The sequence below is a fragment of the Molothrus ater genome, chromosome 3 (assembly GCF_012460135.2).
Source record: "Molothrus ater isolate BHLD 08-10-18 breed brown headed cowbird chromosome 3, BPBGC_Mater_1.1, whole genome shotgun sequence".
Classification (NCBI taxonomy): domain Eukaryota; kingdom Metazoa; phylum Chordata; class Aves; order Passeriformes; family Icteridae; genus Molothrus; species Molothrus ater.
Window position 1 is genome coordinate 49206279 of NC_050480.2, and position 16672 is coordinate 49222950.

At 43.6% G+C, this 16672-nt stretch overlaps 1 protein-coding gene across 4 annotated transcripts in view; it reads left to right on the plus strand.

The window, feature by feature from the left end:
- Positions 1 to 16672, plus strand: part of PDE7B (phosphodiesterase 7B) — a 170311-nt gene that overhangs the window by 85210 nt on the left and 68429 nt on the right. Inside the window, exon 1 of one of the 4 annotated variants that reach the window (XM_036380204.2) lies at positions 3292 to 3604. The exons of the other annotated variants lie outside the window; for them this stretch is intronic. Within the exon in view, the coding sequence (XP_036236097.1) occupies positions 3367 to 3604 (238 nt within the window). The 5' untranslated portion in view covers positions 3292 to 3366. Of the gene's footprint in view, positions 1 to 3291; positions 3605 to 16672 lie in introns of those variants that run through there. 4 annotated transcript variants of the gene reach the window in all.

Consider the following 16672-nt stretch of genomic DNA (forward strand, 5'->3'; position numbering starts at 1 on the left):
TTTCAGATGACTCCATTTGCCTTTTTTTGGCATTGCTTCTCAGAATGAATGAGGGACAGAGTTAATGCATTTATATTTCTCTTGTAATCACTTAAGCTTCTTTAACTCAGAGTCAGAGAGAAATGCAGTTGATAGAAATAAAGCAATCCATCTCTGCTGAGCTATTTCCTTCAAATATGGCTGGAAGTGTGAATGCAAAAGAGAACTTTTAGGTGAGCCAAGCTTGCTGAAGGACTGTTTAAAATGCAGTTACAAATGGCTGGGTACATTGCTGTGTAGGAGTATGCATGATGTTGAGGTCACATCTTCAAGTTGGGTAAATCATCACAGCACAGCTGAAGTCAGAGAAACAGAGAACTTGCAAAATCTGAGCATTTTGTCAATTAGAAATCTCTGAGAGTGATGCTACAGCTGATTTTTGGTGCTAGCACTCCTCATATTCAAATATAGATCTCTCAGGCTTTCCTGTGAGCAGCTCTTATGTGGCTGCATTCTTATAACAAAAAAGACCAAAAGAAAAGTCAGTTACAGAAAAATCTTGGATGAATTCAAGATAAGTAATACTGAATTGGAGTACAACTGTGAAGCATAAGTTTATTAAGAATAAGATTAATTAATTTACAGACATACCCATAAAAGCCAAGCAACAATTTGAATATATTTTTTTTTCATTCACAATTGCTGATCCTTAAACTGACCAGAAATCAGAGAGAAAAACAAAACCAAAAACTCCAGGCTATCTAAAACAGTTGTTTTCATTTGATAGCAATTTTACAAGAGAAAAAGTACACACATTTTGTTTGGTTTATTACACAGCTTCTTGAAATACTGATACTACAACAACAGATGTATTTCAGTTTGTTTTTTGACTGGCCTCCTCCTTTGCACCTGTAGAACTGTAAGCGAAAACAAATACAACAATTAATCCTGATCCTATGCATAAGACAGGTACCTACCCAAGTGATCCAACTACAAATGATACAAAACCTTTCACAGTTTTAAAGACACAAGAAGGTAGTGTAGATTTTGAAATATCAGTAGATTTTTATTGTTGCTCTCAAGAGGGCTGGTGGCTAAGTTCTGTTGACCACCTAAATATTTCAGATATTCATCTAAAAATTAGTCTGGACATCTGTGAATACATTGCCTTTTATCTTTTATCATAGAATCGTTATGGTTGGGAAAGGCATCCATGACCATTGAGTCCAACCTTTAGCAGTACATCACCCTGCAGCTAAACCACAGCACCAAGTGCTGCCTTCAGTTATTTCTTGGTCACTTTTTGCATTCAGTGAAGCTGGAAATGGCACAAGGATAACCTTTCTTTCAGAGTGCTCTGGCACTTCTGCTCTTTGCCTCAGTGGGGACCACAGAGGTTAACAAAGAGGAAAAACAATAGCTGAAAAAAGTTACTGCGACTCCTTGTTGCACAAAACTAAAATTAAGTAGTTGGGGTGTAAGGTTTAAACTACTCAGTCGGCAAAGAGTCTTCAGAGTCTTCAAAGTCTTCCGGACTTCAGTTGCATAGTTTGTCTCTCTTTGATAGGAACAATGCTTCAAAGAGTAATTGCATGAGACTCACCAATATAAAACACCGAAAATATCACAATAAGCCATATGAAAATAAAACCAATAAAATTTGCCTTCCTAGAAAATTATAATCACAGGTTATATGAATGTTGTCCGTGCTTGTGCTACTATACTGCCCATCATCTATTTCTTTGTTCTTAACTCCTTTGTTCAAGAGTCAGGATATCCTGATACAAAAGACTGAAAAATATCAGCACAACAACAACATTAATACACTACTTTGGAATTGCTTCATAATTTTCAAGGCAAAGCTACCAAGTGTAGAGGGCCAATACTATGGCACTACAATCTGCAATGAAAACTTCAGCAAACCATTAGAGTTGTCAGTTTGAGGTTGGAACATCAATATATTCAAGGCAGAGATCCTGTAACAGGGGAAACGGCATGATGTTAATATGAGGAGGAGAGGCGTGCACTCTGTTTTCTACATGTAAGGGTGTTAAGTTTCAGTCCATTCTCTTGACTTCTCTTCCTGTGGGAAGGAAGATCCTGCTTGTTTGACGGTTTATTTTTCCATCTGGAGAGAAGGCAGAACATTGAATGTAACCCAGAGAAGACAAACGTATTAACTATGCATGCGAGGAAAAGCTATAATGCCCAGTAAAATCCCATTAAATAAGTCTGCAATTTTACTGAAAACTAAGTGCTGGTGCAAGAGCTCAACCTCCACCCCTCCGCTGTACGCTCTGCAAACTAAGGGACAGACCAGTACCACGATCAGGCTAAAAGGTGTATCTTGTATAAAGGCAACATAAGTGTTGTGAAAATCGCATGGTCCCTCCGGGTCTGGGATCCCCGGGAAGGTGCCGCTACAGGGTCTGGCCAAAGGCAGCCCTCAAGTCCGGGGAAGCCCACGCTGACAGCTGCGCAGCCCCAGCACGCCACCTCTGCAGCTGCATGAGCCAGAGCACTCCCCCGGGCGGCTTTGCCTTGTTTTTAAAGATTAGCGATGAATAATTGCCTCCTCGTCGTAGTCTGGGAGCGACCGCTGCCACCAGGCACTGTCCTAAAGTGAACCCGTTCAGGTGGAGCTTTAGAGCCGCAGTGATTGCGGGAGCGGGGCAGACCCCAACACCCTCCCCTAAATCCGTCCTTTCAGCAACTCGTTCCTCTGCGACCCCTCAAGTGCCGGCCCCTCCGCTGCCCCTCTGGGTGCCCGCTCGGGCTGGCGTCCGGGAGCGGGGCGGGCGGGGGCAGCGCACTCGTGCTCCGCTCCCGGCCCTCGCAGCGTCCCGTGAATCACCGCCCATCCTCCCGCCGAAGGGCAGCCGAGGTGACGGCGGGGTTTGTCTAAAAGGCCAAAACCCCCACCGGCTCCGCAGCCAGCGGGGCGAGGAGGAAGGCGGGGCGGCGGGGGCTCCCCCATGGCATCACGGCAGGGATAAAGTCAAAGTGTTTCCGCCGCGGCGCTTAGCGCGGTGTGAGCTGCGGCTGTGCCGGCGCGGCCCCGCTGCCCCGAGTGCCGCCCGCAGCAGCGGCCCGAGCCCCCGCCCCCGGGTCCCGGCGCCGCGCCGGCATGAGCGGCGGCCCCGCGCCTGCCCGTCAGCCGCTTTGCCCCGGCTGCAGGCGCCTGGCGGCGGGCTGAGGGCGCGCAGCGGCGGGAGCCGAGCACGGCCGCGGGAGCCCGGCGCTCCTTCCTTCCGCGGGGCCGGGCGCGCCCCTGGCGAGGGGCGGCGGCGGTGGGCAGCCGGGCGCCCTCGCCCCGCTCTGGATGCCCATCGCGGCTGCTCGGGCCGGGGGGTGGCTGCCGCTCCCCGGCGGGGGGCCCGGGCCAGGATGCCGGTGCTGGAGCGCTTCTTTCCCGCGGCAGAGCCGGGCAGGCGGAGGAGGACGGGGGACGAGGCGATGCCCTTTCCCATGGGCAGCCTGCCCGGTTATCAGCAGGGGACCCTGGCCTGGGACTTGCCCGAGATGATCAAGATGGTAAAGCTCGTTTGGAAATCCAAGGGGGAGCTCCGCGGGGCGAAGCACAGAGGCGTTTTGGAGAGCGAGGATGCCCTGGGCGGTTCGGCAGGTAGGTTTCCCCCGCGCTGCTGCTCGGGGAAGCTGCGGGGCAAACGCGGCTGGGGGCCGGGGGCGGCGGGGAGCCTCGGCCGGAGCCGGACCGTCCCGTCGTGGGGCAGAACCGCCGGGGCCGCGGAGCTGCCGGACCGAGCGCGGCCGGGCTGAGGAGCAGCCCGTGCTTCGGGCAGCTCTCTGCCGCCGCCGGGACTCGCGCACCGGAGTTTGTGCCGCGCTGGAGCCACGTCAGTTTGCCGATGGCGCTCCCCCGGTCCGGTCTGTTGCGTGGCTTTTGTACGCGGGGTGATTAAAGCTCGGCTGAAAACCAGAGCGAGTAGCTCCGCGGTCAGGGTGACGGAGAAGCGGCGCCCCGGGGCCGCCGGGCAGCCCGGCGGCTGCCGGAGCTTCCCCGGCTGTGTTCGCCGTGCCCTCCCGAGCGCATGGCCTCTCCTCTCCCACCGCCGAACCTCTCTCCCCGATCTTTGCGTGCGCTGGGCTCCCTTCACAGGACCTGCCCGCGCTTCCCTTGTGCAAAGCTAAACGACTCCCTTACGGCTTGGATTTTGATAGCCACCACTATTAAAAACTGGAGAAACGCTGCCCTATCCGACTACTTTTTCTTTAAACGTGATATATTACTGGGTAAAGAGCAAGTGCCTTTTCCTTAACTGTATAAATCTTGTCTGTCAGTTTTTTTCCGATCTCACTAACATATGGCATGTCATCACGTGCTTTACTGAAGTGCAGGTTAGACCTGCAGCATTTTCATTAGGTAGAAATGAGTTGACAGGTTAGCCGGGTACTTCTGATCAGTTGATTCTGCATCATAACCTGTGCTCCGCACTGCTTATGGTTCAAAACCTCTTTCCTTCTGTTAAAGTCAGAGTCATAGGCCTCTGGTTGTCTCAGTACCATTTGGTAATTTTTTATCCTACTCTAATTGAAATGCTGTGATTTAATAGACTTTATGAAACTGTGTGGCTTGTTTCTTCAGAACTCTAGATTATCTCATCTCTGTGGCTGGGTCACTAAATTCTTCTGATGCATTCAGTTCTTCAGCCATTGTGCCTTCACCTTCCTTTGGTGTACCTGTTATTGAGACATATAATTGACAGTACTTTGTACCAGAATAATTTAATTTAGGTAGAATCACCTCTTTGTAGGTATTTTGAAGTGCTTGTTTTGTGTATGTACGTATATATTTTCCATAATTGTATATATAAACTTGAATATTAAGTAGGTATCAGTCTATCACTTTTGAATGCCTGCTAAGGTTGGCTGGTTGGTCATTGTATTTCTATTATTTAAAATATGTGTAGTTTAATGAAAGAATGCTTGGTCCACTTCCATTTTGAAAAAGGGGAGATAGGTCTCGGGCTCTGAGGAAGATGTACAGTCTGTCACCCTACTTTTGGGGAATCACTCCAGTTTAAAAGAATAATAAGTAAGAGTGAGTGGATAATGAAAGAGGAGGTCATATTGCTCTTTAAGAGTTGGAGCAAATCAGCTGGGAATGTACAGTAGCCAGCCAGGGAGATCGAGGCTTGTGTGGTGAATGCTGAGTGTTTAGAGATGGACCCTAATTAAGCAACTCAAGAAATGCTGCATTGCTTACACTTTATATATGAGTAATGGTGGTTTTTCAGTGTGCTTGTGTTGTATCTGGTGAAATTACTTTCATTAGGTAACAAATGAGATTCACCTTCAGATTCCTGGAGGCAACTAAAAATGAGCGTGAATGTACAGAGACAGATTAGTCCACTAGCAGGATGTGAGTAACTTGCATTTACTCAAATGGCCATTACTCGTATCCTGTGGAGGGGACAGTCCTCTTCATGGTGCCAGATCTATTTCATAAGCTCAGCTGACTCGCAGCAGTACAAATCAGGGCAGAAGATGACTCTTAACTCTCAACACTTTAAATACGAATCATCAGACACTTTGAGGGAACCAGACCTGGGTTGCTGGTTTTTCCTCCTCAGCAACAGTCATCCTAGTAGTTTTCCCTCTTGTGGTTTCATTTTAGTCACTTTAAGTACATTGGAGTATGTGGGAAAACCAGTAAATGCTGAAATCTAGTATACTTAAATAAGTGCAGAGTCAAAGAATGCAGAAATGGGAAGAAGAGATAATCGTTTGGAAGGCTCAGTAGTTTGAGGTACTCAGCTTCATGTTTGTGTGATGTTTTTTACATGTTTGATTCCTGGAGAAAAAAACAGAACAAAACTTCATAACTCGTATCTTATAAAAAAGGCAGTACTTAGTCAGGAATCAAATTTTCTTCAGGTGGAGTTAAAGCAAATAACTTCTGCTTGAGGTACTGCTAGCTAGGCAAATAAAGGTTGATTGTTCAGTAGTAGAATTCACAGCACTTTCCACATCAAGGGCTTTTTCATTTGAATTTGTAAGTATTCATGTGATAACTCATGTTCTGTTATCACATCCTCATGAAACTACTTTGCTTACAGTAGAAGAGGAAATAGATATGAATTCTGGAAGGAAACAGTCAGGATTTCTGGCTTGCTTGATCATGTTAATACAGATTTAGCTAAGCAAATTTCTTTGCCTTGTCCGAGTGATTGGACTGGGCTTTGGACTGGATGGCAAGAAAAGTCACAACCCTCTTAACCACAGACAGTGTGAAGGAGGGAGAGCTATATCTGCACATGATGTCAGTTTTGTGGATGGCAACATCTTGGGCACCCATTTAGCCGTAATTTATACCACATTCCCCATTCCTGAGGTAGGAGTAGAAAGCAAAATGATCTATGTGTCTTGGGCTCTCATATGTAAGAGCTAAATCTGGGTCTTTCACCTTGTCCAGTACTGAGAATAAGCTGCTTAATCTCCCTGGAAAAAAAAAGGGTTTGCAATACATCATGCAGCATGTAGTTGGGATGAATGAAGAACTCAGATTTCAGTGACTGCCTGCCTGGGGTTTCTAATGATGATTTATTTTCACTTCCAAAGCAGTAAAACTCACATCTTGAGGCTTCTCTTGTTGCACTGCTTTTTATTGTTAGTATCAATTAAGACTACAGACCTTTCTCCTGCTCCAGGCCTGCTGTTGCTTAGTAACTCTTTCCCCCCCCCCATTTCAATCCCTGACCAAATCAGCACAAAACTGAGATTTGTTGAAGACTCTCTCCGACTGTGACAGGAGCCATTTCTATGGGAAATGGGTATAATTCGATGTCATTCCATACTGTGTTTCAAATAGATTATTTGCAAGCCAATGCCTTTTACTTGAATGAAATAACAGCATGTGTTGATATTATTACAACTGAATTATTCAAATAATTCTGATCTGCAACTGTGTTGGTCTCTAGGAGGGAACTGTGTTCTGTTTATGACCCCAACTTTCTTATCACCCTCTCCTAGAGTTCAGCAGTAGCTTTGCATATCAAACAAACCTGATCAGGGAACAGGTACAGGTTTGCCTCCAAGTCTTCGTTAGGAGCATTAGCAACCTCTTAAGCTTACAGTGATCATCCCAGATAACTCCAGAGAGACTTTCTGTACTGAGTCTTGCACATGTGCAAACATGCATGACTTTGAGAGAAGGTGCTACTAAGAATTTTTAAGGTCTGTTGAGACACCGTGGGTTTTTTTGAAATAACTCTGAATGTTTTTTTCCACTCACCTCTTTCTGTTGGTGGATGTTTTCTCAGAAATGTAGGTTCTGATTCATGTGTGTATCATGCTTGTTGTTAACTGGTGAGTCCCTTTGCCATGAGTAGGAAAAACAAGCAAGTACCACTCCTATTACAGTTGGGAAAATCTCCACCAGTTACTGGTGTGTCTCTTTAGTCCACTTTAGTCTCCTTTACAGTTCAGTAGTCTATTCAAACTTCCTGCTTGTTCTTTCAAACCTTAGAGCTGAGCAACCTTGTGATATACCTGTTGAAGAGCTCAGAGTCAAATCATGTGTGTTTCCTCAGTGGTTGCTTGAAGGTCTTTCTTAAAGTTATTCACAAAACTCCCAAAGACTTAGTTCGTCCGTAGTATCCCAGGAATCATGCCTTCTACTTAATTTTTTTTTTGTATTTAACAATTTTTATCATGCTGTGTAATAGCTTTGCTGTTCATGTTAAAATAAACTTCCCCTTCCTATCATTGCTTATAGAATCACAATCTGATTTGGGTTGGAAGAGTCCTTTAAAGACCATCTAGTTTCAACCCCCCGGCCATGGGCAAGGACACCTTCCTCTAGACTAGGTTGCTCAAAGTTCCATCCCACCGAAGCCTTGAAGACTTCCAGGAATTGGCATCCACAACTCCACTGATCAACCTGTTTAGGTGCATGTTTAGTTGTGACACCTTGAAACTCATGCTTGCGTTTGTAGTTCCCTCGCAGTAACTAATAATCATAAAATCTTAAAATTTAAATCTGCGAATTGCTCAGAACCAAATGGGGGTTTGGCCAACAGCTTAAAAGCTCATAGTTCTGAGTATTTGGTGCTGAGCATGTAGGTGCCACAAATGTAGATCCTTGTAATAAATAAAATGTGGGAGGTATCAAATGGCATTGTCTTAGCATCTAACCAGTCTCCTGTGTTATTGTTTAGATTGAAATCAGCTTTGTTTATGGCCTGCTGACAGATGCACAGCAGGTAGGAGGGCAGATTACTATATATTTCTGAGGTTAGGTTTTCTTTTCTTCTTTTTTTCCCCCAAGTTTTATGTTGAGACTTGTTCAATCCATTGCACTTAGAAGGACAAAGAATGTGAATTTGATATGATCAAGACTACCTGTGGCAACTTTGATTGCTCACTGACTGTTGTGTTGAAAGTCCTGGCCCTGGGAACAAGAAATATGCTATTCAGTATTTCGTGAAGAGCTGCTTAAATCAGTGGAACTGTGTGTGATGGTCTCATTAAAAATGGTGAAATTAAACAGTGTACAGTACCACTTCTGTAGTGTGTGTATGTAGACCAAGAGAAAAAATTCAGACCACATCTATGGGTAATGCTGTTCAAACACAACTCTTCAGTTCACTGGCTGAACATAAGTTATTAATACATACGATTTGGGGCTATTTTTTTTTAAATACTATTCTAATTAGAGAAATTACTTCAAAGATTAAAAGAAATAATTTTGAGATATTAAATCATGGTCACCATTCAAATTCTGGTCCTTGTTTGATACCTACCTCTTTACTTTGAAGTACTTTTAAAATATAGTGTAGAATGAATACTGAACTGATAGTAGAAGTCTTTCATTTTGAACTTGTCAAAATGAGCTTATGTGAGTGTCAATTGAAGTTGTGTTTATTTTGGGAGTGAAAATTTTCTACTTAGCTACTGTGCTTAACCACTCTCTTCTGCTTCATTCTTATGTAAATTTTCTGGTGTGGATTTGTTGGGATTTTGGGATATTCAGAGTTAAGTTGGAAGTGACCTCTAAGATGACAAAATTCAACTGCTGCCATGTCCACCAAAATAGGAGCTAGATCAGGGGTAAACCGTAGGGAAGGAATAATGTGAAAATCTCACTAAATTCTAAATGGTTTTTCAGTTCAGCCTGGCTGGCACATTTTTTGTTTGCATTATTGTGAATGTTGGAAATCAAAATTTATTTGCAGAAATATTTGGAGAAGCTCTCTGAGCAGCTGTTCAGCTATGTACAGCCACAAAAGAGAGAAAAAGATTACAATATTATAGAGCTAAGACTTCAGGATAAAGTTAGGAGATAAAGCAGAATTGCCCAGGTTGGAAGTTGGCCAGCATGAAGAAGGGAATGGGCTGGTGTGCTCGAAAATTGACTGAGGTTTATTGGTCTGTCAGCTCAGAGACAAATGAGCAGTCTGCTGAAAACTGTAAATACAAATAGAGCAAATTCCAGTGAGCTGTGTAATGGTGGCCAGATCTGTTGCTTTCAGTGAAGCTGTTCTAAATATTAGGAGCCAAAGATGTGGCTTTATATATAAAAATACTGTTTCTAAAGGAAGAGCTAACAAAGGTACTACACTGTATTCAAACAGAATTTGGGGGGGGTGTTGAATGCTTGTTTGCTTCATTATAGTTAAAGCTGATAGTTTTCTTTTATCTTTGGTAAATTGTCTCTAAAATTCTCTGTACTCTGTGAAGAATTAAACTGATAAGCACAATAGAAAGCAGTAGTGGTATTAGCCATGCCTGCCTAGTGGTGGTGTTTTTCTGTATTGCTTAAATGTTGTGAGAGAAATGTTTAAAATGCATTGTGGGAACCTCAATATTTCCAACTTCCTGTGGGAGGCATTCCAACTTCCAAAGGAGGAAGCGCATTGTATGCAACGTGTTTGCTGTTTCAGCGCTTCTTCATAACAAACTTTGTTTGTGATCTGTCATACTTGAAAGAGTTTGCTTGGAGACGTGCATCCCAGACAGCTTTCTTTAGTCCTGATTTAGGAAGTGTGAATTTGGATTTCCATTCAGGCAACAAAAAGGGTGTCCATGTCACCATTTTCTCCACTGTGACCTATTCACACCCCGTCCTCAGAGCTCTGTTTTCAGAATATGCTAAACCATGTTACTTAAGATAATAGCTCACATGCTTCCCAACCACTGCCACGTTTCAGGAGGCATCGTTACAAGTGGGCAAACTTGTCTGAATTGGAGTTGTCCTGCAGGAACTCCCTGGTATCACCTTCTTTAAAAAAAGTCAATTGACCTCAGGCTGATTCTTCACAGCAAGTATGCATCTGGTTCTGACCATAATTCTATAAAACTTTCTAGTTCTCTTGTCTTCCTTTTGTCTGGACTAAAAAGTGAAACACTCTTGAGATATCCAGCTTAAAATATGCTTTGACATTTGTTAATAACTTTTTGTAAGTCATCCTAACTTTTTTCAAAAAGAGCATTCAGCCTATGGGATAAATTACATTGGGTTAAGTACTTAACTGACCCATGGTGTAGACTTGCAAGACAAAAATGTCTTCACTCTTCATTTTTTTCCTCAGCTTGCAACATGTAATTTCTTCTGTCACTGTTATGGCTAACAAACAAACAAAACTCTGCATGAGAGAAGCAATAAATCCTTCATGCTCACCTCCTGGATAAAGCATTCTTTTGGCTCCTCTGTGGACTGCCAGCTGTAGTTTTCCCTGAAAAAGTGGAATGTAGTATGGTCTAAGGTGTGTACAAAGAGAGAAGTCCAACACAACAAGGATTTAGTAGGCTCAAGAGTATTGCTGTCAGTAATACTGTCACCCCTATTACAGTAGCAATAGAGACAGAAACCTCTTCCATTACTCTTTGAACAGAATATTCTGAAGTTCAGGTATCCTTCAAATTTCCCTCAGAAAATAAAACTTTGCCATTGACTTTTGCTAGTTTATTTATAATCTCTGGGAATGCAACACTTTGGGAGTACTCTCCAGTCCCAGGAACTGAGAACCTGTTTGAAATTGCAGTGAAGCCAGAGACAGTCTTTCCATGGACATGGATGGGCTTTGTTCTAAACCAGGATGTTCAGTGTTACTTTTAGGTAAAACCCTGTGGAAGGTGTACTTTTGAGTGTCTCTTTATACACACAGAGCATTTGGAGAAATTGCTGTAAACTTCCCCAGCTCTGATCCTTTCTGAAGGGGAAGTATGCAAAACTCTGCTTCCTGTGGGAGCATATGAAATCCTTTCATCTGTAGCCAGCTCTGGCTTGTGTGGAGGTAATGCCCTTCAAATATTGCTATCTCAGTGTTCTCCTGATATCCCTGGCCTATGGTAAGGACAAAGTATTAACACAAAGGCCTACTTAAAAGATGCTCTGTGCAGGTGCAGTTGGAAATGAAGCGTTATCCTGGAGGGTTTTCGGAATGCACTGTGCTGTGGCAGGCATTGCTTCTTTCCTGCTGCTTAAGCACTGCCTTGAGATTGAATGCTTTGTTTTCAGCTGCTGGAATAACAGATCAGACAGAAGAATACTTCTAAACTAAGCACTACACAATAGTGTTTGAACACTGCTTTTGAAAGTTAAATCATAAAGTAGGTTCATCAAGTAGAAGGAATTAGTTTCAAGCTTGCTGAAACTATGTTCCACAAGAGTCAAAAACTGGTGTCTACGCAGATGTGCCAGGCAAATATTCAATTAAAAATCATACAGAATAATTGGAAAATGCAGGTCCAGAACATTTCTTAAGCCATCAAAATTTTGACAGGTGCTGAAAACACCTTCAATATTCAGTCCATTATCCTGTTTTTAATATTTGCTGGCTAAGTTCTTCCTTGTCCAATAAGAAGTGCTTCTGTGAGCGAGCTTTCCGTTAGTTAAGGTTATCAGCAGCAAGTCCTCGGGGATTTATCTCTGCACATTATCTGGGTTGTCAGGAGACTGTGTTCACTGGAACACCCAGGTGCTTATCCAAATAGCTGTGTTCCAAACTTCACTTATCCAAACATCTTCCAAACAGTTCATGTGTGCAAAACTTAAACTGGAAATCTTGTAATTACAGGCTTTCATGGAAGATTTCTTATTTCCCGCTTCCAGCCTGGGTGGATATACTGCAGGAACATCTGCCTTCACAGTAATTGGGCAATTGCATTTCTAATTCCAAGTGGAGCTGAGAGAATAAAGGGGTGAGAGAGACTGGGCTTCTGTGAAATGCCAGAAAAAATGACTTGATCCAGCTTGGGGTCTGCATGCAGGTTTGTCTCATTGAAAGAAGTGGGGAGAAAAAAAGAATTCTGCACTCCCGGCTTGCAGATTATTTTAGTGATACAGATTATGTTCAGGCACACTAACAGCAAGAAACAGAAAACCACATGCAAGAGATTCTGAACTTTATAGGTGCTGCACAGCTATTGCACTTTCTTTCTGTTCTTCCTGGAAGCACTAGTGAACGTGCATTTCATGTTTTCATTTGGGAACTAAAGCTAGCTGAATAAATTAGTACTGGGAATATCTCAGAATTGAACTCAGTTCTGTGTGTGTACGTCTGTGTGTTGCTTTCCACGACCACTGGAAAAGAGACTAAGGAAAGAAGAATTTACTGTACAGCTGAGAGGTACCACCCAAAAATGGCAGAGGTGCAAGGCTTTTAGGTCAGACACTGTCAGCATACACTTCCAAGCAAGGTCAGTTTGAACATCCTGCTTAGAGTCAGCAAACTGAGAGCTCTTAAGGAAGCTGAGCAGCGAGGAGCAGAGCACACTTAGAGGAGACAAGCAATGGGTAGGAGTTGGAGGGAGAAATGGTAATTACCTCAGTGCTGTTTAGTTCACTAACATGTCCCATGTTTAATCCCAAATTCCCTCTTTGTCAGTCATGAATAAGGCAGCAGTCACTGCTTTGTATAAGTGCTGGCACAGCTTTTTCTCCATCTTCTTTCTGTCAAGTTGTCCTGCCCTCTCATTGGAAACCATAATTGCTGATGTGGATAGGGGCATGGTGACACAGATGAGATGGGCTTGGTGCGGTCCTGCATTGACTCTTAGAGACTTTTTTTTAAGGAGCATGTTGTGAAGTATGGTTTATCTGTTTCTCTAACTTCATGCATCTCAGCCAAAGTGATGAAAATATTAAGGATAGCAACTCAAGTTACAGCAGCATGGGGGCTCATGCTGAATACATGCTGCAGACACGAGCATAAAGGAGCCGCTACAGGACTACAGTAGTTCAGCCTAATGAGTTAAGAAGGTTTCAGTATGATATCTTCTCTTTTTTCCTGAGTACTAGTTAACTTACCCATTGTAAAAGTGAAAGGGATAGTAGGACTTGTGAGGCGAGTGCAGATAGCATACTGCAGGCAAGGTGAAGTGCAATAAGTAATACGTAACTTAAGATGCAATTTAAGTAAGTTAAGGTGTAATAAGTAGCTTAACACAGAAGTGTGCTTGAAGACCCTATTTTGCTGGGGGAGAGTTAGTAAGACTCAGAAGTGTGGGATTTTCCTGTCAGAACTGGACTGGAATGTGTTCACTGAGTGGTCTGTGTGGCTTACCTGTTATAAATGTATGATCCTTGACAAGATTTCAGTGATCAGATAGATAGAATGCTCAGATATTCACTAATAACTAGGTCTGAAGTTCTGCTTCAAGACAGAAGCCTAACTTCAGTGTCAAGGAAGCTACCTGATTTGTGCCAAATAAATGCTTAAGCTACCTACAGAATACTATTCTGGTTTTTTGGAGTTAAAAGATGCAATCTGTAAAATGGGATCATCTACCGAAATCACATAGCTGTTAAATCATAATTACATTAAAGAGATGGAATTCAGAATAAAGTTATAACCCCAAACCAGGCAGACTTAGCAAGCCTATTTAATTTCCCTGTGGAATAGTAATAGAATAGATCTTCCCTTCCCCCATTTCCAGCCATGCACATCATTAAGTACCTACTAAGTAGCTGGCAAAACAGAGTAAAAGTTAAACTAACTTTGCTAATAGTGAGCTGGAATTCTCATAATGAAAATGCAAGGCACCTTATTTAAATATTGGCCCCTTGACAAAATCTGCACCACAAGCCTCACAAGATTGTCACTAATCTTTCTGTAGGTGCCCTGTAGCCAAAAATGTGCTGATGTCTGGCTTTGCACAGACTGAGACCTGGGAGATTATATGTTTTGAATAGGATCAAATGACTAGAAGGGGAAAGCACTCTATACTTAGCTGCCTTGTCATACAGACAGAAAAACGTTTTGCATGTGACCTTGTTAACAAGCATGAGTTAAGAGCAACACTATGAATTAGAGGCAGAACTACTGAAGCTTAGATCATCATAGAGAATCTGTGTTGTTCTGGTCATCTGCTTAATTTTTTTTCCCCTGTTCTCCTATTTAGACTTCAGTTTTTATGCTGACTCTAGGTCACGTGGAGAGATGAGGGAGAAAAATCGCCAAGCCAGTACTCCTCCATTTTAGAAAAGCAGAGGAACAGTTCAATACGGGATTTTTTTTCACCATCACTGTCAAGTCCTTGATTTCTAATAGTCATTTGTTCTCCCTTCATACTGCAAAGTCTGTCCTAGTGTACTCCTCAGCTGCCATGCCTTTGAGCATCTTACCAAATTATTATGACCAGACTGACTACCTCACTGCACATTAATTCTCTTCTGTTGCAATCGCATCTCTTTCTTCAACTTAACTGGTTCCCACACCTGCAGTAGTAATTGCCTCTTCTCTATTTTAGATAGTCTTTGAAACCTTCCCCTCCTGTAACCTCCACCTCTATGCACAGTACATTTTCACTCATGGTTCTTTCAACAGAAAATTGGCATCCCCTGTCCCTCGCGCTCCCTCCTTGTTACATGGCAGAATTTTATTTACTGCTCCTTTTCTGTAACGAAGGATAAGCACATGGTAGGTAAGGCTGTGTCCTGTTGGAGTCTGCAGACAGTTGATGTTCTCTACAAATACAGCTTGCTATGGCACTGTAAGAATGGCTTGTGAAATGCCTCATAAATATCTGTTCCCTGGCTCAAGTCAATAGAGCTCCTCTTTTTCCCCAGACAGCACCCCACACCTTATTTTAATTAGGGTAGCTGAAGCCACTGGGACGACTGTCAGGGTGCAAAGGCAGGCATGCTACTAGCCAGCTACTGTTTAAATTACGTGTCTCAGCCAGGAGGTATCCTGCAGGAGCTTCTCTTTTACCTTTGTCCAGAAGGAGAGAGTAGATACTGAAACTTCATTTTCTATGAAAACCTCATTGTGCACTGGGTCATGAGCATTGCAATAACCAAAACCCTATGGCTTGTAGGAGTCAGCAGCTTTCCCAAGTGAACTAGTTGGTAAGATGCTGCCAGTAGAAACTTGTTTGGCTTTAGTATTGTTGCTCAAAATTCTGCTCCTGTTCCCAAACCCGTCTCTATATCAAGAGAAGAGCCTCAGCCTCTTTTGAGTGAGCACAAACAGGGCATACAGCAGCAAAACTTTGTATCTGTCCCAAATTTTTCATATAGTTAAGAGTCTGATAAAGTAACCCAGAACCATCAGGGCCACACACAGGGGCAGAAGTGGAAGGAGGAGAGATTAAATGAAATAAAGCATCATGATAGTAAAGAGAGAAAAGCATGTAAAAATATGATTGCCAGACAGATGGCTTGGGTGGGGTGCACAACTAATCCATGGGATATCAGAGCAGTTGGATGACTGTCTTAAAATCTCTTTAAAGAGGGAAACCGGTAATTGAACTGTATTGCACAAGGATAGAGCAAAAATAAGCTGCACTGAAATGAGGAAAGACCAACTTCTTAGACATCCCTTATGTAGCGCTACATTGCATTACAAATCATAAAATGGTTTGGGTTGGATGGGACCTCAGAGATCCTGTAGTTCCAACCATGCCACCAGGGCAGGGACGCCTTCCACTAGACCAGGTTTCTCAAAGCCCCATCCAACCTGGCCTTGAACATTTCCACGAATGGGGCATCCATGGCTTCTCTGAGCAACCAGTTCCAGTGTCTCACCACCCTCACAGTTAAGAATTTCATTTTTACATCTAATCTAAACCTACCCTCTTTCAGTTTGAAACCATTTCCCCTTGTTCTGTCACTTCATGTCCTTTTATAAAGTCCCTTTCCAGGTCTCCTGTAGGCCCCCTTTAGATACCAGAAGGTGCTGTAAGGTGTCCCTGCAGCCTTTGTGTCTCCAAGACCCCCCAGCTCTCTCAGCCTGTGTTCATAGGAGAGGTGCTTTAGCCCTGTGAACATCTCCATGTCCTTCCTCTGGACTTGCTTCAACAGATCCATGTCCTTCTTATGTTGTGTGCCCCAGAGCTGGATGCAGCACTTCAGATGAGGAAGCACCTCCCTTGCCCTCCTGGCCAGGTTGCTTTTGACGCAGCCCAGGATCACTTTGGCTGTGAGCTTACCTTGTGGTGGTTGAGAAACCACCAGCAGGTCCAAGTCCTTCTCACAAGGGCTGCTCTCAATCCTTTCTCTGCTCAGCCTGTACTTGTGCGTGGGATTGCCCCTATCCAGGTGCAGGACCTTGCCCTTGGTCTTGTTGAACTTAAGGAGGTTTGCACAGGCCCACTCTCATGCCTGTTAAGGTCCCTCTGGATGGCATCCCTTCCTTCCAGCATACAGAACACACCATAGGGCTTGGTGTTGTTGGCAGACTTGCTGATGGTACGTTCAGTCCCACTGTCCATGTTGCCTGCAAAA